This window comes from Stegodyphus dumicola, chromosome 8 (assembly GCF_044657685.1).
Source record: "Stegodyphus dumicola isolate Sdum_Otavi_A_Nest chromosome 8, ASM4465768v1".
Classification (NCBI taxonomy): domain Eukaryota; kingdom Metazoa; phylum Arthropoda; class Arachnida; order Araneae; family Eresidae; genus Stegodyphus; species Stegodyphus dumicola.
Window position 1 is genome coordinate 59,212,245 of NC_140775.1, and position 24,798 is coordinate 59,237,042.

The window sequence follows — 24,798 nt, forward strand, 5'->3', positions numbered from 1 at the left end:
AAATTTTTTAATTTCTCCGTAAATTTCGCATCAAATTTTACAAAATTTAATATTTAGGCATAATTTGAATCGTAGAATCGAAATATGAAAAAAAATTGGCATGCCATTTCTAGAAAAAGTCCGATTTTGTGTCAAAATATGTATGTTAGAACAATGCTATATATAAATCTAATACATATCTTAAGTCACGTTTTTGAGACAAGGGAAAACACAATTTGAATTTCGTCAATTAGCCCAGTAGAACAGGAGATATAGAACTGTCGCTCCTTTTTTTTCCACTGTAAAAAATAAGCATATTATAAAATAATTTTAGAGCTTAATTGAGGGTATATGATGAAATGTAACCTCCTATATTTGGTATAAAATTCATATTAATGTTTGGTGAAATAGGGTTATCATCCTTGACCTTTGATAGTTAGGCCTCACATCTGTTGCTTTGTTTCTTCATAGACCCACTAAGATTTTATAATATATGCACCTAAGTAAGCATATTTATTAATTTAATAATTTCTCCTTACACATTTTTTACACTTTTAGTAGGAGATAGAATATGATCATCATATGAAAAGGCTTCTTTCAAAACAAAGTAATAAAAAGACACCTAAATTGTAGTATTCCCTTCACTTGGCTGTCAGTAATCATAATACATGGTGGTAAGACAAGAAGCAAAGTTAAATTTTAAATGAATTTATTTCCATAGAATTTGGAAAAATAAACTTTCAAATCATAAATAAAATTTAACAAGCAGTAAAAACGAGTAGAATATTTTTTTTTAAAGTTTCTATTACCTTCAGTTTATAGATTTCCTCATAATCAATGATTTATACAAGTGCCTTTTTATGTGCTTTGCAGTCTTTGATATAATAGTATATATTTTTCAGAGTATATTTACTTAAAAATACATGTGTTTATGCTTTAACATTTACCCACATTAAAATAAAGGAAGATCACATTTATATGTCAGCATCTCTAAAACACTGCCCATTAGTATAGAAATTACACATAACAAGCACTTATCTGATGGCTTACATATTTGCGTAAATTTAGCATTGAAATATACATATGTAATAAGATGACTTAAAGTAAGCTGCAATGGACTGACTATGGTTCTCTGCATTAATAATACTGGGGAGCCTTTACTGTGTAGTTAGAAAGACAATACTTGAAGGAAAAATCTGTAGAGAGATGTGGCCGAATTGAATATAATTTTTATTGCTCGATAATAACTAATTATCGAAAACATATTTGACATCACACAATGATCATGGGCGCGATATGCACCCACAATTTTATATACAGTATCACATTTCAGATTTTATCCAAAATGGAGGCTCACCAAGAAAAGGTTTGGGTTTAGATAAGAAAGGTTTCAGTTTTCGAAATTTTGAGTTCAAATTCCGAATTAATCATTAACGTTACAAACTATGGTTAAATTGAATTTGAGTATTTATCTAAAAAAATAAAAAGAAAAACACATACAAAGTTTTTTTAATATAAATTTATTGAGAATTTAATATTATAACTGTATATAAAATGACATGCAAATGATACTTTCTCCAACATTACCCAATATCAGAAGTTAAAACTATTTCTAAAACAGAGATTGCACATTATTTAACACCACCAAACATTCCAAATTCTCAATTCAGTTCAATCATATCACAACATGGTCCTACATATAATGTGTAGGCAAAATCTGCTGGAAGCCCCACTCTAAAAATTAATACATCGTTCAAGAAAAGTTGAAAAAAAAAAAAAAAAAAATATCAAAAAAGCAAGAAAAATGCTAAAAGAGGGGGGGAGAGGAGTGCACAGTTTATCTAACATTCTTCATTAACAGGATACATTTTTAACTAAAACTTCTACACATTTTTTATTTAGACAGTAAGTTTGTATCACTGATATTAGATAACTGGAATAAAATGATGTAATAAAATAATTCTTAGAAATTCCATGTGGGTGGAAGAAAATAACTAAATTCTACACAAAAGCTAAGTATTCCAATATCGGAGAAACGAGAAAACTTAGTTTTTGAGGTATATATGTATTAGTGACCCCACCTTGGCATTACTTGGCGATTTTTTACAGAAGAAACTTAATCATAAAAAAATATTTATTGCATATATACATATTTTGTTTTAAATAATTTTATACTCAGAAAATCAACCAATAAACATACTTACAAGCAGGATTTTGTTTCTCCCATTTTAATGAAAATTTCGCAGTGATCACCTTAAGAATAGATTAAATGCAATTGTTCTCTTTAATGATTCCACAGGAAAATATTGTGCATATTTTGGTAGAGATTTTATCACAATTTATTCCATTACAAGCAAATTCCACAAGCACATATTTTAAAACTGGGCTTACGACAAAAATATTTTATAGAAACCACTAGAACTTAAAATGTTATAAAAAAAAATATATATATAAAAATGCCCATGTTACTTGTTAAAAGAGAAGTTTAATGTGTGTTTGCTTGAAGATGTGTATGATTATAGGCATGATTGCTGGATTTTAATGCATTATGAAAATTTGACGATTTTTACTAAGGTGGTTACGATAATATGTCATATTAAGATAAAGTGTCATATAAGTGTTGCTGCTTTAATTTAAACTGATTAAGAATATAATAATTAATTTTACACGAATACTTCAGGTTTCAGGTTTTAACTAAGTCAACATTTTACTTAAGTTTAGATGCAGCAATAATGCTTACATGTTCCTCAATTTCTTTCTGATTTTATATGTTATTTTCATTAATTTTCTTCATTAATGAGATTTAGTCTTAGATACTATATTAAACAAAAGAAAAAAAAGTTTTAAAATGAAATCAGACTCAAAGTAATTTCTGCAATATACAAATATTCAAAGAAATTGAAGAAACTAAAATTTAACATAAGTGAATATTCAAAGAGTTACTTAAAAAATAAAGCCAAGAGAAAAGTCAGTCTATCAACCATAAAAATTACAATAACACAGATTAAGTGAATTATTAAATCCACTTAATAAGAGTACTGAAAGCTGCTACTAATAAAATTTAGTAATAAATTTAATTCCATTATCTTCGTACTTTTAACATCAAAGAGAGGGGGGGGGGAATAGGAATGTAACAAATAATAAAAATAAATATAAACAAGGAAAAAAGTCTGAAAGATTTCAGATTTTACATTATGCCCAAAGGGGCGTTTTTTTAATGTTTTGTGTATTATCTTTATTTATTAAATATCTTCACACTTAAACCATAAAATTCAATTCAAAGGCAATATCGCAAAATAATTTAAAAATGAGCATATCTTTAGATTTTCCGATACACAGTTTCACGCTGGAGATAAAAATGCTTCCCCCCTCCTCCTCATATAGTGTTGCCTTTGCTTGCTTTGAAATCGCTGAGATCGTTAAGTGTTATAAAATATGAAAAAGTGTTACAAAATAAGAAATTGATAATAAAACAAATTCCAAATTAGGGCTTCCAGATGCCCATATTCGGTAGAGGATTACATTATTCAAAATTGGATGGCTCTAGGTACCATTGTTTTATCACAATGTGAGAAACATACATACATTTATGCAGATTCTTCATTATTTAATTTCTTAGTAGTTGTGTTTCTGATATTTAGAACAAACAGGAAAGTCAGAAATTAAAATTATAGTTTGAACAAACAAAGAAATCTTTCCCTTAAAATATATTTTGAAACAATAGTTATTTATTTTGATGCAAAACCTTAAAATGTTAATCTTCTTCTATGCTAAATTTTGGATAAACAGTATCAATATGCATCTTCTAAAAACATGCTACTATTATGTTAACAATGAAAGGATGAATATCATGCTAAATAAAAATTTTAAATTGACACAATACTGCTTTTTCTCTCTCCTCTCCCCTAAAAGTTTCAGGAATAAATCATCACATAGATATTTTTCTCTTCTCTAAAAATATATATCAATATAAATAGATGACATAGTACCATCTATTGCAGGCAACAAACAAAAAATGTAATATAAGAATACAGCACAAAAGCTAAAGATATACAGTCTGAAAAAGTACTACACTGGCTTCGGTCTTTCACTTTTGCACATTATAGTATAAAAATTATTCACATTTTTAAAAAGAAATTATACCCATTTTTATGCTGATTTTTATTCACAGAGTACAACATATACAGGGTTCTTATATTTATATCTTGTACTTTTGCACTTATACAGTAAACTCTCAATACTTTAAATCGATATGACTTGGATTTTTACTTGTCTTAAAATTTTCCTTAAATTCTGAATTTTTAAAGAAATGGGTAACTGGGAATATTTATTGTCTTGCATATTTCTTCTCTAACTAACTTCGAATTCCAAAAGCATTCAGTTTTTATTTTAATACATAAAATTACACTTTGTTTTTAATCAATGCATACTACTACAAAATAAAAGCAACTTTTTGAACAATAAAAAAGCCTGGTTTATACCAGACTAGTAAGCCTAATTCTCTAACAAATCAAATAAGAAAACATGTGAAACTCACAATGGCATGACATATAAGAAGTAGAGAATAAATCCAACTTTAAAATTGTATATGCATTTTGTGACTTGTGTATAAGATTAAACATAAAATAAGATTAAATGATAAATAAATAATATTAATTAAAGATTAAAGGAAGCTGGATAAAAAATATAACTCAAACTTTGTCCAACAATGAGCAGCACAAATAAAGTTAAGAAAACTTCACTGTACACCTTTCAGGTAAAACCACTGTTAGACATTAATGTAAATATACTATACAAGCAGAGTATTTCTGAATGGTAAACATTGCCTTAGCTTTAACTAAAATGTGATAATAAACTGCGATACAATGAGTGCATGGACACTCACTTTTCCTGGAGATAGCAAAAAGATTTGCCCATGCTTTCACGTTGCGGAAGGAAAAAGGAGAACCTCTTCGATCTCGATCAGCTGACTGTGCCCATAGCACACACATTTGCCTTTTTTAATGTAAGATATTTGACAGTAACTCTATAGTACCATTTCTTAAAAATTAAGATAATTAGGTACCAACAGAAGGCCGAACTCCACTTTACAAATAAAAAAGTTTCTAAGAAATTTGTGTAAATTGCATGTAACAAAAATTACTATTTGCTGATACTAATCTTCTTGACTACTTTGAAATTAAACATAAAAAGGAAACTTCACATTTTCGAAGGAAATTTTTTAGAATAAAATACTGGCTCACACATGGTAGTAAAAATATTTGATAAGAGTGATGAAAGTTTCTTCATGCCTTTAGTTAAGATATTTGAATATGGCAAAACACATGAGGGCTATCTGCCAAAGCCCATGGAGAGAGATGCCTTTGAGGTAGATTTTCTAAAAGAAACTGGCACATATAAATGTTAAACATGGAGAAAACTACAGAAACCATCCATGCAGCCAGCCCATTTGCCTGGGATTGTACTTTCTCTATCCAGTGGTCTTAACCACTCAGCCACTTGTGATGCCTTTTTCATGTCTTTGCCATGATGTATTAACAGTAATGAAACCGGTAGTGATGATACCAATGCAGACAAAGTTTCAACAATGACAAAATACTTCAAATTACCCATGAACTATAGTTTAAAAATATGTTTACCTAGCTTTGTTATCAATGCCATATTCAAAATTGCAAAAATACATGTCAGTTGAGATGTTTCATTTATTAAATTCAATAATAAGGATATTTTACCTTTGTTAAGATTTTTTTTGGCTATACACAATTATTAATACTTACATAACTTTTAATAACAAATAGAAACACTTCCTTAAATAAAATATTCATAGATTTTTGTTTACATATTAAAACACATAAGTGACATATACCATTTCAAACAGGTAGAGGAAGATGACTTATGTATTTAATATTTAATAAAGAACCTTATGCCATTCTTCATAAAACCTACATTTTAATTCATAGATTATTTTCATGATCTAAAAAACTGTAAGATATCAAGCATTTACTGTATGTTACCATATCCTCACATGTATAAGCTGCACTTTTTCACAAGAAAGCAGATGAAAAATTTAAGGTGTGGTTTATACACATGAATGATTATAAATAAGTATATACAAACATGTAAGCAACAGAGCAGTACATATTTAATGACTGAATATAAAATCCATTGTTGTTGGGTGAATATTACATACAATTACACATGTTTAATTGTTGTTATAGGCCATTCGAAGGAATATGTTCAGACAAATGATTTAGCTATGATGTACATTTTAAACTGTGAGCTTTCAGATTCTCTGAGGAAATTGGTAAATGAGCTGTAGTACGCAACTTTAACATGCATGAATTCAACATGTGATAGTAGAAAAAGCAGAAGAATAAACTTAAAAAAACAAGCAGGAAAAGGAAAGTATTTCATGGAAAAATAACCACAGTTGGAAGATAATGTTTTATTATACTTGACTGAGAAAATAAATTATGGTTATGCTGTAACTATTGATATGATAAGCTTCCAACCTTGTGAAGAAACTGGTTGGATAGAGATAAGCTATGATTTTTGAGCAAGTGCAGAATGGTGTGCATGTTTCATGCATAGGAATGGCTTGTCACTAAGTCGTAGAACAACAGTTGCACAATGTCTCCTGGCAGACTTCGACAACAAAATTTAATTTCAGAGATACATTACTCACAAGCAACAAGGTAATGAATATATGTTGTCTGAACACCCATTTACTGGGACACGTCTATGTATAGAGCACCAAAAGGATCACATGCAGTTCAAATCAAGACTGCAGGTTGTGAGAAGTAGCGATGTATGATTATGTTAGCTGTTATGGCTGGCAGAAAACTGCCACTGTACATTGCATTAAACTGAAACACTATAGCCTAAGACATATTGAAGTATATATGAATTTCCAGGTATTGTTATGCATGCATAAGAAAAGAGTTGGATGCAAGAGGATCTCATATTGGACTGGCTAGAAACAGTTTAGAATAAAAGATCCAGTGGTTTGCAGAAACCTAAGAGCTTGTTAGTTTGGGGCAGCTTTTGATGTCACTAAATCTTCAAGTGAAGGAGAAATTAAATGAATTAGAAACTGATGTAGCTGTGGTTTCCGAAGGCCTAACGTCTATGCTCCAGCCTCTTGATAATACAGTTAATCACTACTATAAAAGTTTATTCTGTAGACTTAATAATAATTGAATAAGCATAGGAAACCATTATCTTATACCAAAAGGAAAAATCAAACATCCCAAGTGTTCAGTGTGTGCCTGAATAAGATTCTGGTAGCCTGGGAAGGTATCAAGCTTGAAACAGTAATTAAAGGATATTTGAAGTGCGGAATATCCTATGATCTAGATATCTCTAAGAATGATATGCTGTGGGACACCAGTACTAGCAGCAGTAGTACAGATAGTGTAGTCAAGAACTCTAGTGGTACTCACAGTGACGGTGAATAAGAGATACTAAGCACAAAAATATGATTCTTTTGACAAATAATAAAAATTTTGTCTTACTGTGTGGTGAGCACTGTTTTTATTTTAGTAGCTTTCACACCCTTAAAAAAAAAAAAAAAAAAAAAAAAAAAAAAAAAAAAATTGTAGATGGTAGACAAGCTATCCTCAACTTAATCTCAAGAAATACTTTTTTTTCAAAACTAAAAGTAAAAATTAAAGGTGAAGACTTACACATGTATACGGCTTACACACATGAAAATATGGTATTCTATTACACACATAAATCTAATGTATAATTAGAGCACAGATTTAGTAATGTTTTGAAAGCAAAAGTTTACTTTGCAAAAAGCATAATATTTACAGCACATAAAATGACTAGTATAAAAAAAAAGTAAGAGGAAATATTTGAAAGTTTCAGAATTATTCTTATGATATATAAATTAAAATTTTCTAATACTGAAAGCTGCTGGTATATAAAAATTATCACAGAATTTATTATTATAAATGCAATAAAGTATTATTTACAAAATTAAAATATATGAAGAGATACAGAATAGCAATAAAAGTAAATTTGTTACAAAAACAAGCAAAGTAAATAAATATTTATTCTCTTATTAATATCATATAAAAACTAGTCATTGTATATGTACGTGTCACAGTTTGAAACTAAATTTTAGTTAGTGTCTTATGGTCCAAAACATCCTTTATCAATCATATATTTATATAAACTGCAACAAATTTGAGAACTTATTTGTTTTACTGTATTTTTTTAAGTCAAAAAGTAATTTTCTTTAGTACAAATATAGATTTTTAGTCTTTTAAACAATTTCAATTGCAAATTCTATTTCATATGAAATAAAATTTTTTACAACATGCTGAAACTTTCAGTTGAACTGAATTTGCTGAGATGTTTAAAATAAATGTATGATTTTACTTTACATTCAAGATTTATTCTACTTAATTTGAATTTTGATATAATTATAATATGAATATTACTTTCATATCTAATTTTTAGATTTATTATCATAATTCATAATAATTACATTTTTTATATACAAATAAAGATAATGAATGATTTTGAAAATAAAAAAATAAATTTTCTTAATGTATTGATATTTATCTTTTGTTTTCTATATTCATCATTCTGGAAGTACAGCATTAAAATGATAACACTAATTGCTTATTAATTTTAGGAAATTTCATCAGCTAACATAATTTATCAATTACTTACTTGAAATATAATTCTATTATTTAATCAACTATCAAATTTTCTAACTTATTAATTGTAAATTAAGAACAACTGTATATCACCTATGTATACTAACTTTTAGAAAAAAGCTTTAATATGACAGAGTTCTGTAGCAATTACTGCATTCCTTGATGCTACATTTTTCAAGTTTGTATACATAAGCACATATGTAAAAAAAGACATTATATTTTTGAAATCAATTTCTTCTGAAGTAATTTGCATAAACAAAATAAATATTTAAAAACTTAAACTCATCGAGCAAAATTTAGAGTGAAGCGATCATTAAACTCTCCTAATAAACATTATAATATTTAACACAGATAAATCAAATTCTTTTCCTTTTTACAGATCTCAAAGTGCACATTTCACAGGAATGATATCGAATAGTTGGTTGGGTTGCTTAACACATTTCGCTTTCATTACAACTTTTTATATATAAAACACAAACAAAATAATTTTACCAGAAACAGTTACACATTATATTGTTAACCTTTAACTGTTCAAAAATAAGAGAAAAATCTTATTTTGAACTTTTAAATAAATATGTAAATTTTACTGAATAAACAATTCTTTATATATGGAATGGTAATATCAAATACAAAATTAATATACTTTTCCTGATGAAATTCAAATTCAAATTATGAATTTTTTTAATATTACACATTTAAAATAATGTAGAAATAAATTTATTTCAAATAGATTCAGCAATTCAAATTCTACGTTATGAATATTTTAGACGCAAATTTTTCCATAAACATCTGATTTAAGGTGTTTTCAGAATAATCTACTTTTATGATTTTGGAAATACCTATTCATGAAATGCTCAGAAAAAGGTAAAACTAAATGAGAAGAGGTTTTCTCTTCCTTAATTTAAATATTTGTAGCTTAAAATGAAAACTACAGATACACTCAATTTATTACTCTCATTTCCCAATATGTAAAACATTACAAAATGTCTTAAGACATTTATGTTACATATGAAAAACATTCATGCTAAGATAAGAGTAATGCATACTCTATTTAAAAATAGTATGTTAAATCTCAAAGGAAGAAATAATTTACAAAATAAATTATGCAAAGATTATATAAATATATAATTTCAAAACCTAAGCATACACTACTCTTTTTATCACAACAAATGGAATAATAATTTAATAGATAAACAGGTACCATATAATTACTAACGGACAGCATAATTTGTAAAACAAGTTCAAGAAAAAACAAAGGAGGTAAGAGAAAAATTTTGGTAAAATTTGAAAACATTTCAGCTAAAATATAATCTGTTGAAAATGTATTTCTATGTTACATAAAGAAAAAAATTACAGGCATGAAAAGAATAAACAATTACATGTTTCTAAAACAGACAGTAATAACTTTTTAAAATATTTCATTCAATAATTTGCCAAAGTCATCTAGCTTTTAGTTTTACTAAACAGGTGAGTTTAAGTGAAACAAGTGATCAACCTACAAAACCTGCAGGATACAAATTTTTTATACTTCATTTCTATATATTTAGTAACGCAATATATAAATATACTACAAAAAATAATAGACATAACTGATTACAAGCTCACAAAGCTGTAGATGTAACTGGATTTATTCCATGGACTAGCAGAGTTGGAGGTAAATTAATAGTTAATGCATCTAATTGCTGTAGATACTGCAACTGATCATTAGGAGTTTGCGGTGGTGGAGGAAGATAAATAAAAATCACTGAAGTCTGTTGACTGTGCTGTTTTATCATAGTATTCACACCTGAAATATACCCCATATTCACTTGACCTATATCAGAATCATCAACTGAGTCCAATAATGCTGTTACATGATCCCATAAAATAATACTTATACTAGCATTGACTCTTAGTAGACGTAACATATTTTCCCATTGCTGTTGGTGGTATAAAGAATTTTCTGAATGTGCACTTACACACATGAAAACTCTAATTACTGTGCAAGACTTCCATCCACCAACCATATTCAAAATACAAGCAAGTTGCATAATGAACTGCCAGCAATTATCAATGCAAGTTGCTGACTTTGGATTAAAAAAGTTGATGGGCCAAAGATCCAAATATTTTCTCTTTCCTTTCCTCATTAAACCCTTTTTATCCAATTTATGAAAATGTCGAGCAAGACATACATTCTTTTGGAGGCAGAATATACCATCCCATATTATCTTTACATATTCCTCTGCTGAAAGTGATCGCCCATTAGACTTTTCCCGAAGTTCCAAGAAAACTTGATCCTTCAAGATAACCCTTTGGATATCACTGAATGCAGAATCTTTCTCAAAGAAATCTTCAGGCTCAACTTCATCATAGAAGCCTAAAAGAACAGTATTTGGCTTCATGGCTCCAAGACCTGAAATTCTTGCTAAGTGATGGAAACCTTCTCTTACTGTTGGAGATAATGTTACTTCAACAAAAGCTTTAATCTAAAATAATAATAATGATGATAAAATGATTTAAAACATTTAAATCTGTAAAGATTAAACAGTTAATGAGTAGAAATTAAAAAATGGTAGGTTATTTTATTAATGTAATAAATAAAATAATATATAACCAATACAAAAAGTAACTCAACATTGCATAATCAAAAATCTAAAAAAGTACTGCTTGAATTTTTTCAATAACTTTTGGAACAAATAAAGAAAACATCATAGTTAAAAGGTATTAAAGTGGTCAGTCAGATTTGTTAAAAAATGTATTAAAAAGTTTTTTTTTTTTTTTTTTTTTTTTAAATGGTCAGACACTTGCTTCTTAAATACCCACATGGGATTGCCAAACCTATCAGCCATTTAACTGTATCATAATTGAGAGTATTACCCTAGATGCATAAAAAAGGGTGATTGACATTACACCCATGAAGAGGGAGCAAAGACAACACATAAATATTCAAGCTTTATGAAGAAATCAAATCTACATCATTGGCTTTAGGCAAGAATTCAGCCTTGGCTAACTACTACATCATCCAGGGCAACAACCTCAAGACATTAAGGGAATAAATGCATAGACATATCTCATTAGTGAAATGTTTTAACAGTTTAAAACAGTGATTAGAAACATAATTTTCTCCAATGCTGTTTGGAAAATTGTAATATATATGAATAGCTATACCACCATATGTTAAATGATGAATGACTTCATTCAACCCCTTCTACTTAGCATTTTGCAATATTTCAGGAGCAAAACTTTGATTTTTCTGAATCAAAATCACACTCAAGTACATATAATTGTTTTCGTTTCCATTTTCTGTCCATAAATTACGATATAAAACAAAGAATTCGAGTAAAGAAATTTAAAAAATGACCTTCAGTACTTTCCTTATAAGTGGCCAATTTTACTAAGTTCCAAGCAAAATGAGCTAGCAGAATGAGAATTTTATTTGTTTCTGCCAAAGAGGGCAGAGACAGTTCCTGCTAACATTTGGTAGCCATGAGGAGTCTTTGCTTTCCGTCATCTGTCACCCGCCACGCGCGATGCAAATATTAGAGCAAATTCCTTCATGAAATTATCTATGAAAGTACTCATTCTAAAGCAGAAAACCCTCTTATTTTTTTGTTACCTATATTCTGGCACTTTTGCCAAAGCTAATCAATGCATGAGTTATTAGCAGTTACAGCATGCTTGACAATTGCAAATTATTCATCTCTTATATTATTAGATTATAATCTTATATTTTTCTGGCATATCAACAGATTTTAATGTTACATGTAGGGGGAGGGAATTCAAACAGAAAGTTCAATAGCTCCGATCCATAACATTAAGAACTTAAATTAACCCATGATATATTACATAATATGATGCTATAACATTGATGAAAAATTATTAGTGAAAATTATAGAATATCTTTCAAGGGAATATTAATTGTAAAACTGCATGAACTATTATAAAAAAATGCTCTTATGTGATCATCTGGTACTTTGAATTCATAAATTTTCACACGTTAAAAAATGTAAGTATTACAGAAGTAAACCTAAATACTTACTTTTAGCTTATCCAAAAGTGTCAACCATAATGGATATTCTTCAGCCACAGGATCTGATAAGAGATTATCACTGATTACTCCAATCTTCACATGCCCAATCACATATAAGCCACTCTTTTTTAAATCATTAGCAAATAATATCAGTGGCAAACATGATCGGGGATTAGCAACTAAAAGTAAGAATTGAGGTCTCCAAAATTTTACGTGATCTTTTCGACTATCCAAAAGCAGCAGATACTTTCGTACCTAAATAAATAACAGAAAATATATTATTAAAATATACACAAATAATATGCACATTCATATTTTATTATTATCTTGACATTAATATACACACTTTTTGGAAGTATTTTTTCAGACTTTCATTAATATGAAGAACAATAAACAATGATACGACTGTACTGATACAACATAAAGGTCCATTAAAATTTATATACAGTAACACAAACAAAAAATTAATTTTTTATTACAGTGGTAAATAGAAAATTCCCACATATTCTAAATAACTGAACTGAATTAAAAGAATTTAATTTAGAAAAAAAGAGGAATGCAAAATTTTAGTAAACATTAGTTATTTTCCTAAATAAGTCATGCCTGCATTTAGAAAATGTTTCTTCTTAAAAAAGTTGAATTAAATATTTTCTATTGTGAGTGAAAAACAATTCCTTGGAGTTCAATTTTATGCAAATTGCTCTGCTAGTTCATTTATTTAATTTTTTAAAATAAAATTCTGAAATCTATAAAAATCTTTTGGATCCCTCCATATATAAGATAAAATAATTATATAATTGTGTTAATAATAACCATCTTAATGTAAAAAATTGCTGCTCAATCAGTATTAACAACACAAAAGCAAATAAAGGTAATTTTTAACACTATTTAGGAAAGCATAAAGAATGCAAAATAAAAATTAGAAGGGAGGAATCTAAAGAAGTTAATTAAACTATTTGGATTCATTATCACGTAGACAAATGTTCATACCTGATTTATCAATGATGTGAATATAACAAAAATTTAAATGGAATTATTTAAAAAAAAATCTAAAGAATGCATGATAATCTTTGCATTTAAATAGAAGAGAAATATAAAAGGTATGTTACCTGATGAAATATTAAAGCTTGACTAATAGATCCCCATCGTACAGGAAGAGATCTCAGATGTAAAATTATAACAAGCAACAAACACATAATTATGGATATTGCAGCATACAGAGGGCTTATTACAAACATCATAGTCATACATCCTAAAATGCCTATCACAGTTGTGTGCCAAGAGAAATACTTGAAAGATGGCCTAAATGATACAAGAAAACAATCTTAAAATTTATTAAACTAAAAGTACTTTGTTTTAGAAGGCACAAATAGATAACTTTAATAGATGTTTAAATGACATCATCACAAATTATCTATCTATCTATCTATATATATATAACGATAACAGGTGAAGATAATGTTATATATATAATAATAAGTTGAATATTCAATTGCATAAGCTATTGAGTATCATATTTGCTCTTCTCTATTTGCAGTTCATTATACAGTAAAAAGTCTGATCTGGAACTGCCAGGACTTCGGTGATTCTGGATTTCATCAGTTTAAAAGTAGTAATATGACATCTAGGCACGGCACCATTGAAGTTTCACTTATTTTAAACCTTTTCTTGGGAGGTGGGGCACATATGTTCTACTTAAACAATAAATAAGACTAAAAAAATAATTTTAGTATGGAGATTTAAATTTTGCTACTTAATGTGGAATAAGAAAGGCAAACGCTGTTTATTTGTTCTTCTGTTCCTTGATGATTTGTCAGACAGAAAAATGCTAACCATTTCTCTCCAATCATCTAAGGGTCAAACATGTGATCCTTGTTAACATTGATACAATGCTAATTAATGTATTTTCATTGGCAGCAATGTGACTCCCTAGTCAGCAGGTGTTTGAAAATGACAGGCAGGAATCTCAGTTTGTCAGAAGAAAAATTACAGTTATGGCATGCTTCCTTCATTTTGTAGAGTATTATATTTCCCAGCCCTAGACTTTGTAAGGGGTGGGAGAAATTTAGTTTTTTAAAATTTTATTAATTTTTTTGGTTAGGATATCAGATCATTTCGGATATTGGATATCTGGACTTTGAACTTCGTACGTTATTACTTTACAGGTTAAAATATAAATGGCAATGCACAAAAGTACATAGTAAGAGTATTTACGGAGCACACTATCTCAAGTGATAAATATGAAGTATTGGAAAGGTATTAAAACTGCTGCAATAAAGTTGGAACAAAATCACTAAGAAAAACACAATGTCACTCAAAGCCTTGAAATTTCACTCTAATGAGGTATCGTTACAATACTTCCAAAATTAAGTGCATTCTTATATTGGAAACCATGTAATCTACCACTTTTATTTATTTATCACTTCTTTTTTTTTAAATCCAGCATTTTATCGCATGTTTGAATATGAAAGCTACTGAATTTTTTTTTTAAATTTCAAGAAGCTTCTGTTATTGTGTTATGAAACTACTCAAATTGGCTAAAGCAAAGAATAAGGGCCACACCAAATTTGACATCTGATAGTCATTTATCCTGAGAACCCTATTTATTTTGTTATTGCATAATGATTTTATTTTGGCAACTTTTTTTTTTTATAACTGAAATTAATATAATTTAACAGTTATACAACACTAATGTACAATCTATACAATGTACACAACACCAAACTTGTGCATTTCTGTTTTTTTTTTTTTTTTTTAAACATTAAAACAGATCACTATGCGCATGAGGAGAACAACAGTAAAGTATCATACAACACATTGCTGGCCATTAAAATTGTAACACCATGAAAAAGGAAATACAAAAAAGATATCTATTGTAAGTAAACAGGATGGCATGAAGATAAAATGATTAAATTTGTAAGCAGTTGGTAGGTTTATAGGCATGTGAAATTAGTAGAAACAGCTGCTATCGTTGGCAGCTAAAATGACCCTTACCCGGTTAGGCACACAGTGGAACTACGCTTGAATGATAGAGATGGGCAACTAATTCTTTGCTGCTTCAAGGTCTGTGCCACTTCTTCAACTGTATTAGCTGGAGAGGGGTGGGGAGGCAGTCTCCCAGCAGCCTATGACCAGATGTTGTCATTGGGTGACAGATCTAGAGACTGTGCAGGCCAGAGAAGCAATCGAATACCCTGTGTATCGAGGAAGGTCAGAACACGATGTGCGACATGTGGTCTAGCATTATCTTGTTGGAAGATGGCATTTGGCAGGCCTCGAAAATACGACACAGTCACTGTATGTAAGACGTCAGAAATGAACAAATCTGCATTCAAATTACCATCGATCTGAACTAGAGATGTGTGTGTCGTGTACCCAATGGTTGCCCAAACCATCACACGTGCTGATATTGAATCAAACGTGCTGATATTGAATGCAAGCAGGCAATATGCGGTCTCCTCAGAGCTCTCCAAACATGTATACGGCCATCAGATTACTGCATGCAGAACTGGGACTCATTTGAAAAGGCAACACTGTGCCACTCCTGTATCCAGCTTTATCATCTGCCGCATCAAAGTCAGCATATGTCTCAATGCTGTATTGTCATGGGATGCCAAAATAATGGTCACCTGTTGATAGTCCACGGTGCTGCAAACGTCGATGAACCTTAAGACCTGATACTGGGTGTGCTGCAAACATGCCCATTTCCTGACTAATGGTTTGTGATGTGGTCGAACGGTTTTGCAGGGCTGACCTTACAATATGTCTGTCCTCTCTGGCTTCAGTCATGGGAGGGTATTGAGATCCTGCATGCCATTCAGTATGACCCTCAGCAATTCATTGATTCCATATTCGCATGACAGTGGTTGGATACAACAACCTTCGATGTAGACTGCACCAAAAAAAAGAGGGAGGGACAGTTCTATATCTCTTGTTCTACTGGGCCGATTGAGGATATTTAAAATGCATTTTTCATGTCTCGAAAGCACAAATTAGGATACATATTAGATTTATGTATAGCACTGTTCTAACATAAGCATTCTGACAAAAAATCAGACTTTTCTGAAATGACATGCCAATTTTTTTTTCATATTTCAATTCTACAACTCAAATTATGCCAGATTGCCAAGTTTTGTAAAAATCACATGAGTATTTTTAAAAAATTAGCTCTCAAAATTTTAGTTCTTCCATGTTAATTGAATTTGGTATATATTTATTAAACTTTTTTTTATTCTTCCTTTCACATTTAAAAATTTAGTTTCGTTCCAAATAAAATTCACTGTTTTGTATGATTTATTTTTAAAATTTGTATTTAAAAATAATTTTCAAAAATTTTTCGAAAAAACTTTTGAATTATAACTTATAAAACTTTTAGCATCATCTTTAAGTAGATCCTATTTATAAGCATACCTACAAAAAATTTCCTAAGATATATGTGAATTTACATTTTGGTGCATTTTGAAATTTGGCATATTTATTATAAGCGATAATAACACCAAATGTGGTTTACGCACTTCGTTAAAATTATTTGAGAGTATGAATGACTTTTCCCCCTTCCTGATGCTTTTGAGACATGAAAAACGCAAGTTGAATTTTGTCAGACGGTCCAGTAGAACGGGAGATATATAACTGTCCCCCCTTTTTTTGGTGTGTGCAGTGGACATGATCTCTGAACCAATGTACATCAATGAGTTTTCCAACTTCATTCAAATTTCCTGATTGAATTGTCAGTCAGAGCTACATTCAAGGTTTTTGCCATGATGGAAATTTTCGCTATTCAGTGATAGAAGCACTATCCAGAGTTTTAAATATCATTATAGAAAGCAGATGGTTTTAAGCATTTTGGAAAAGTATGTCAAACACATTGATTATAACATTTCATTTCTTAACCAAATGCTAACATTAGAAAAGTCTTAGTAACTTCTTACAGACTCATCAATCCTCTGAAAATGTTTTGGTATGTTGATCTGCAAACAGTATTGAAGAAGATAAAAATGAGGATTTGGCTCTCACTAAGTGAGTAAAAAAAAATCGTTTTAATATTTTTGAAATATGACACGAAATTTTTCACTGATGCTGTGATAATGTTGTTGCATGCAAAGATCCAAGTGATGAAGATATTGAGACAGAAATTAAAATGAGGAATGCTGACATCAAAGATTCTTCTGATGTTGATGAAAATGACCTATCAGTATACCAAGGATGTGATGCATTTCATTAAAAGTTTTGGAACTTACGGAAGTTTACGGTCCCCTTGGCACCTTGGTGAAAAAGTTAAGTTTGGTGCGGCCATATTTCTACGATTCCTTTTAATATGTTGTCAAACGCATTTTGTCGTCTCAATGCCTTTCTCCACATAAATTATGCTACGTATGATTGAAGAATGATGGCGAACAGTGCCACTTTGTTTATTTCGCCACTTCACAGAACCCAAGAGTCTTTCGATTTTTTGCGCGTATACGCCTGTAGTTGGATCCACAAAATAGTATATATAGTTTATAGTCATATGATGATAACCTGCTTTTTTAAGATCCTCAGTTTTATAAGCATGCTAACTGTCTGAATAAATTATGGATCCCTTCTATGTATTCAACTATCTTGCAACATCAGCATACTTGCATCTCTGTTCACTAACTGAGCTACAAAACATTACTCACTTTCAGGGCATATCCACTGCTGGGCTAGAATCCTCTCTTCATTGTTTTTCTGTCGAACAAAGAGGCTTTCATTGATTTCTACTATTTTCTCAAAATCGTGCTGTCTGAAGGAATCTGAACAACATGCTACTCTCACAAAATTATTGTTCCAGACAATAATTTTTTTATCGCTGATATTTAGTTGCTTTTCATATCATGAAGTGAGCTCTTCAGCCAAACAGCAAATAAATTCCAGTATTGTTGCAAATGGAATTCTCGATCCACAAAACCAATTATCAGATCGAATGCCCATATTAAGTTTGCAATTCTTCACATTGTACTGCCATATATTTGCATAGATGTAGACATTTATTTTGTGACTATTTTCACAGGTTTGATTATGAGACAAAATACCTCTTTCCTGAAAGAAAACTACAGAATCTTTTTCATTCCTAGGTAAACTGCAACTAGTAAACATTTTTGGTACAGAAAATATTAAAACGAGAAGCAATTAAAAATTCACAATTAAATAACATGTGGCTCAAAGAAATTGCAACAATTCCGAATTCAGTAAATAACATGATTTAACAAAACTGCAACAGTTCACAGAATTAATGATCTGTCTACGGTTTCCAACTATCACTGGCAATTTCCCACAGGAACTATAAACATCTGTAATACCAAAGGTTTTTATTCACATAAATTGTAGAATCTTTTCAATTTTTGGACTAAAATACGGATAAAAGTTTCCAGCAATCTGCATCCTGCCAGCGAAAAATTAGATTATTTTTGTACTCAAAAGTTTAGTAAAAGTTAAGATAAATTCCTTATTATTTTTTGTTTTTCTTTTTTTTATATTTACATGGATAAATGAATTATTTACAGTTATAAATGTGTAATTTGAGGGAAGGATTATAACCAGGATACTTACGCTAAGTAATTTATCATGCAAAATTAACATATACTGAAATCAGAAAAGAATGGCCAACAAATTTAATAACTATGCATAATAATAATTGTAATTAAATCTTTATATTATTTTTTAAAAGTACATTTACTTTTCATTTTTTATAGCAGAAGTTAATCAGTTTTTTGGGTACTCATCATTCAGGTTTCGCACATATTTATGAGATAATCAATTTTTCTTTTTGATCTGGATATAGCGAACCAAACTTTTAAAGTTCTTCACAAAGTGTTTGACTGTACTCATATTTTCAGGAATTTTATAGCTTTTATATGTACATAATGCATTACTTAATGATTTAATTGTTGTATGCTTCTATTGTGCCTAAATTAAAATGTACCTTCTTACAATTTTCTATGCAAGAGTTAAATTAGTAATCTTCATTTCAATGTCTTAGTGCTGCTTTTAAGGACTTAATTTTATTTTAACTGTCACATGTAATCAAAACATAAATTGGCAATACTACACTAATATAAACAAAATTAAAGATTAATCTCAAATTTCTTACCTAAAATTAGGTGCTGATGCTAACTCAAGAGCTAGGCAGGCCAGATTGGTAGAAAAATATGACAAAAGAAAGAATACTGATGTAATTTGTGCTATTGTGTTTAATGATCCAATCAAAAGAATGAGCTGTAATCAAAATCAAATACTACAATAAAAAATTACCAGATCTCATAATATTAATTCATTTTAACATGCATAAAAATAAATTTTCAAATCTTAAAAATAAACAAATAATTTTAGATAAATTCTGAAAAAAGGAAATTTATTTAAGATGAATACGAAATAAGCGTAATCATAAAGAGTACGATAAACCCTTGCCAAACATGAGGGTTATGTCATAAACACAATGCATGTACAGCAAAATCATGATCTGCAAAGTTTATATGGAAAAAAAAAAAAAAAAAAAACTATAGTTCAGATTAAGGAAGTATGTATAATTTATACAAACCTAAATATTATTGAAATTAAAAGGGAAAAATGAAACAAATGTTAATTGAAAGGATTTCTTTAACAATTTATTCAACTCTACTCAACTTTTGAAATTTGTCCAATTTTCTTGGCTTTATTTTCAATCAAAAGGAATCCTTTAAATTTGCTGATGACATCTGATTAGAAGTGATGAAAGCAAGGATTCATTATTGATGAAGCCACTTGTTCTTATGCGAATTAAATCACATCTATGCTATGTGTTATGTCGTATGTTGATTTTTTTCCAAAATGCCTTAATTCGTCATGGTTTCTTTTGACTAGTGCTTTATCTGGAGAGATAAAAGTATGCCTAACATAACAGACTTTAATGTTTTTATCATTCCTTGATTCACTAGTTAAATTAAGGAAGTAGCTTTCTGTGAAAGAAATAAAACATATACATTTAGATGCAAAGTTGCAAGGGCTTCAGTACTGTGTCCTGAAGCATTATCGAAAATTAGAGTTTTCAAGTTTTGCTGTCCTAAGTAATGTTTGACATCTTAATGAATGAATTTTCAAACCAATCATTACAACAAGGCTAATACTCCACAGCTTAACCGTATATAATTCAAATTCTCGCATTGGACAAATTAAACAGAGACAGTTAAGATAACACATATATATACAAAACAGTGTTCTGCATGGGTTACTGTATTATTATTATCTTTGACATGTATTTAATACATTATTATCATGTATTAATATACTAAGATACACATTTAATATATTAAATTAGATTAATTTAAAATCAATCAATTTGGACTTTAGTAGTATTTCACAATTACTGAACTTAATAAGAATAGGTTTATGTATTCATTATTCATATTTTTCTTTAAATTAATTTTATACATACTGCCCATTATATTATCCCTCATTACACTGATGCTAGGCTGAGAAGTTCCTCCTGCATAAGAAGTCAAATTTATAAAGTTCCCCCCCCCAAAAAAAACCCTCAAAATTTCAAGATTGATTTTCCCTGATATGAAGTTCCTGCTTATTAGATTCTTTTATAAAGAACTATAACTATTTCCTGCATTTGTGCTGCTTTTCAGCAATTTAGGCATCACTTTAACATAAGTACATTTAATCCATGATAAACAGTTAACATAATAACAGCAAGCAATGATAAATTAAAAATATATAATTCAGCAAATCTTAAAGTAAACATTACAATGTAACTAACAGCTGTTAATATTAAAGGTAAATAATAATTAATTTTATTTTTCAATAATCTCAAATACATTTAAAATTTGCAAAAGCTATAACAGTCTCAGCAAAATATTTTATTTCTACAATAGAAAATAACAATTCCTAAATTCAAAGAAAATATACCTGAACAAGAAACCAAGCTATAAAGACTGCTGCAATAGGATTACCAGCGCGTGTAAATTTTACAACAGGCATTAGTAATGGACCTAAAATAAATTGATATTATTAAGACACATAAGTTTTTTAAATAAAAATTATATAAAAAATTGGAATAACCTAATATACATAAAAATTTAGAAAACAATTCTCACCAAAAATTTCATCTTTAGCTAATGCTTCTAAGACCCTTGAAGATCCAATCAAATTACTTAAAGAAGCAGACAGAGTTGCACAAAATAAACCAATGGCAACCAACGGCGGATATAAATTAATGTACTGCATGTATAAATAGTTATTCTTCATTAAAACGCTAAAAAAAATCATGATTACAATATATTAAATAACTGAAAGAAATCTCAATAAATATATGCATGCACACTTAACACATGGCTTGTTATTAATAATAAAAATAATGAGAAATTAATAATATTTGGGAAAACTTCTTAATTCAAACAATAACTAAATATTAGTTATTTAATTAATTCAATTAATTAATTTAATTATAATTCAGTTAATAGCTTTGTTGGATCAAAGCAAAAAATTAACACCGATAACATAAAATACATCTAAAATGAAAGGATTGAGCAAAAGTATTATGATTTGGGGAGGGCGGAGTCTTATAACATGAAAAGGCAACAATACAGTAGGTGCCGCTTAATGTGATCATGGTTAATCTATTATTCAGGTGCTGTTATCAAATTACTGAAGTCCCATCCATTTGTATAAGAAACCATGGGAAATTTTATTGCTTATTATGATCAAAATATGAAAGAATGAATTCCTTAAACTGAAGTACTTTCAACAAACCAACGATAAAATTTTCGAATAAGGTCAAAGTAGAGCACTGAAATAGCTAAATGATACAGAAATGTCACCATGTAAAAGATGAAGTCACCAAATAGTTTGATTTTGAGTGAAGTTAACAAAGGAACCTACTTTCAAAACTGTCAAATCACCTGGACCAACAAATTTAATGCAGCTGAATTCTACATAAACTTAATTGTTTTGGGCCAAAAACTTTCTTTGCCGTGTTTTGAGCTTTAGATTGTTATAATATTCTGTGTTAGAAAGTAGTCATTTTGTTAACCTCTTCATTTTTATCATGGAGATTAATAGCATACATAATGATCAGGAATAAAGACCCCTTGTTAGATCACTACGACCAGTTCACAAAAATGAGTCAACAGAATGTACCTTTTAAGTTAACTCTTACTCAATCCTTCTTATGGAAGATTTTATAAAATCATGAAGATAATATTTGCAGATCAAAATGAAACTGAAATGTAAACATGAAATGAATGCATAGTGGAAAATATTACAATGTTGAGAAAGCAATAAAGGTTGTGATTTACAAATGCTCATGAAAAAGATGTAGAAGTCAATAGTCCATTTGATGCAGCAGAAAGCTGAAGAGTTAGCTGTAAAAGATTAGGAAATAATAATTAAGAATGAGGATGTTCAAAATAGTTACCAGAATCATTATGAGTAGTTCATACATGAATGTTTAAGCAACAGCTGAAGATAATCTACAACTAATATCTTTTTTCTCCTTAAAATGATATGAAGATATTAATATGTTTCTAGTTATATTTATATTACATTAATTTAACTCCATAGATATTTTGATGAACATTTTCTTCTCATAATTTAATGTTATTATTTGATCAATGTTATCAAAATAGCAGTAGACAAATGTGATCATATTATGTGACACCTACTGTATCACACATTACTGATTTATTAAGATGGTAACTTGGAATAAAAAGCATGCAGTAAGATGTTAAACTCAAGTAATTTAAGAATAGTTCAAGAGAATACTAATTTCATATGAAGTCATGCCTTAAGTTTTAATTACAATACTTTCAAGTTTTAAAAATATATCTTGAAACAAATTACATAAGACTTTTTTTTTTTTTTAGTTTACAGAACATATGATGATTCATTCACTATATTTGCTTTCTATATAAACTTTTCACAATACTTCACTTCCTTCGGTCTGTTTAAAGCTGCTCAAATATTTTGGCCTGTTATGAGAGTTAAAAAAAATCATCCACATTTCTGCCATAACACATCTTTAAATCTGTAACACTGTCTTCGACATATGCATGCTTACAGTTGCCTGTGTAAATAAATTCTGCTCTGTATTGCATCATTTTTCTTGCTACTGTAAAAAGGTAAACATGGCCTCTCCTCTGCTGGTATGCATTATGGAGGAATAAAAAGCATAGATCCAATTTCTTTGGTCCAAGGCATGTCAGAGCTTATTAGTAGCCTGGTAAAGCTATTGAATACTAGTAATTCAGATCGGAGTTCAAATCCTGGCAAATGGGCTGACTGCATGGGTGATTTCATTGGTTTCCACATCTGTAATGTGGATACACTGCAGTTTCACTTAAAAAGTCCTCCACAGAACATCCTTCCCTTTGGCAGATACCACTATGTGTGTTGTTGTAATCGAATGAAAAAAAAGGTCTACCATGGACTGAAATTCATTGGAGGCTTTCAACACAACATTCCATTCATCAGAACAGCATTTTTTTACTCTTTACCAAATGCAGAAGTTGTATGAATGGATCAAGAAATTTAAAAGTGATCAGACAAGCACTTGGGTTTCATAAAATCTGTATGAGGTGGGTGCCAAAAAAGCTTACTGCAAAACACAACACCATCAAAACTATTAACCATAACCCTTTTAAGAAACTGGAACACCATCTTTTACAACTCTGTCTCGATTATCACCTCTTTGGAATGCTGAAAGACGCTTTAAGAAGTCACTGATTTTCTATGGAGAAGAAGTGGTGAACAGATGATTGTTTGATTTACCAAAACTTTTTGCAAGCTTGTGGACTGTTGGACCTAGTGCACTGCAAAGGAAGATAACTGCACAGAAAAATTACATACTTGCTTAACCTGAACTTTTGAGTAAAAAAAATTGAAAAAACAATAGTGTGGATAACTTTTGACCCTCCCTCATACATATCAGTTAATAAAGTATTCTTTCAACATGATAAATAATTAGACCAGTGCAGCGTGTATCACAAAAGTAAAATTTACTACTCCTCATTGCTTTTTATTCCCTCTATATGAATATTCTTTGCTGCAGTTGTCTAGGGTTCGTACATATTTCCTTACATGAAAATTAAGGACTTTTAAGGACCATCAAAGAAAAAATTAAGGACCTATCAGCAAACAAAA

General features: G+C 29.5%; 1 protein-coding gene across 2 annotated transcripts in view; it reads right to left on the bottom strand.

Annotated features, from left to right (window-relative positions):
* Positions 1-1,483: 1,483 nt before the first annotated feature.
* Positions 1,484-24,798, bottom strand: part of LOC118196171 (solute carrier family 12 member 9) — a 55,115-nt gene continuing 31,800 nt past the window's right edge. For both annotated transcript variants that reach the window (XM_085821893.1, XM_085821894.1), the window contains exons 8-13: positions 21,756-21,913; positions 21,568-21,650; positions 19,769-19,893; positions 13,770-13,962; positions 12,670-12,915; positions 1,484-11,116 (exon numbers count right to left, since the gene is read on the bottom strand). In XM_085821893.1, the coding sequence (XP_085678019.1) occupies positions 10,253-11,116; positions 12,670-12,915; positions 13,770-13,962; positions 19,769-19,893; positions 21,568-21,650; positions 21,756-21,913 (1,669 nt within the window). In that variant the 3' untranslated portion in view covers positions 1,484-10,252. The remainder of the gene's footprint in view (positions 11,117-12,669; positions 12,916-13,769; positions 13,963-19,768; positions 19,894-21,567; positions 21,651-21,755; positions 21,914-24,798) is intronic.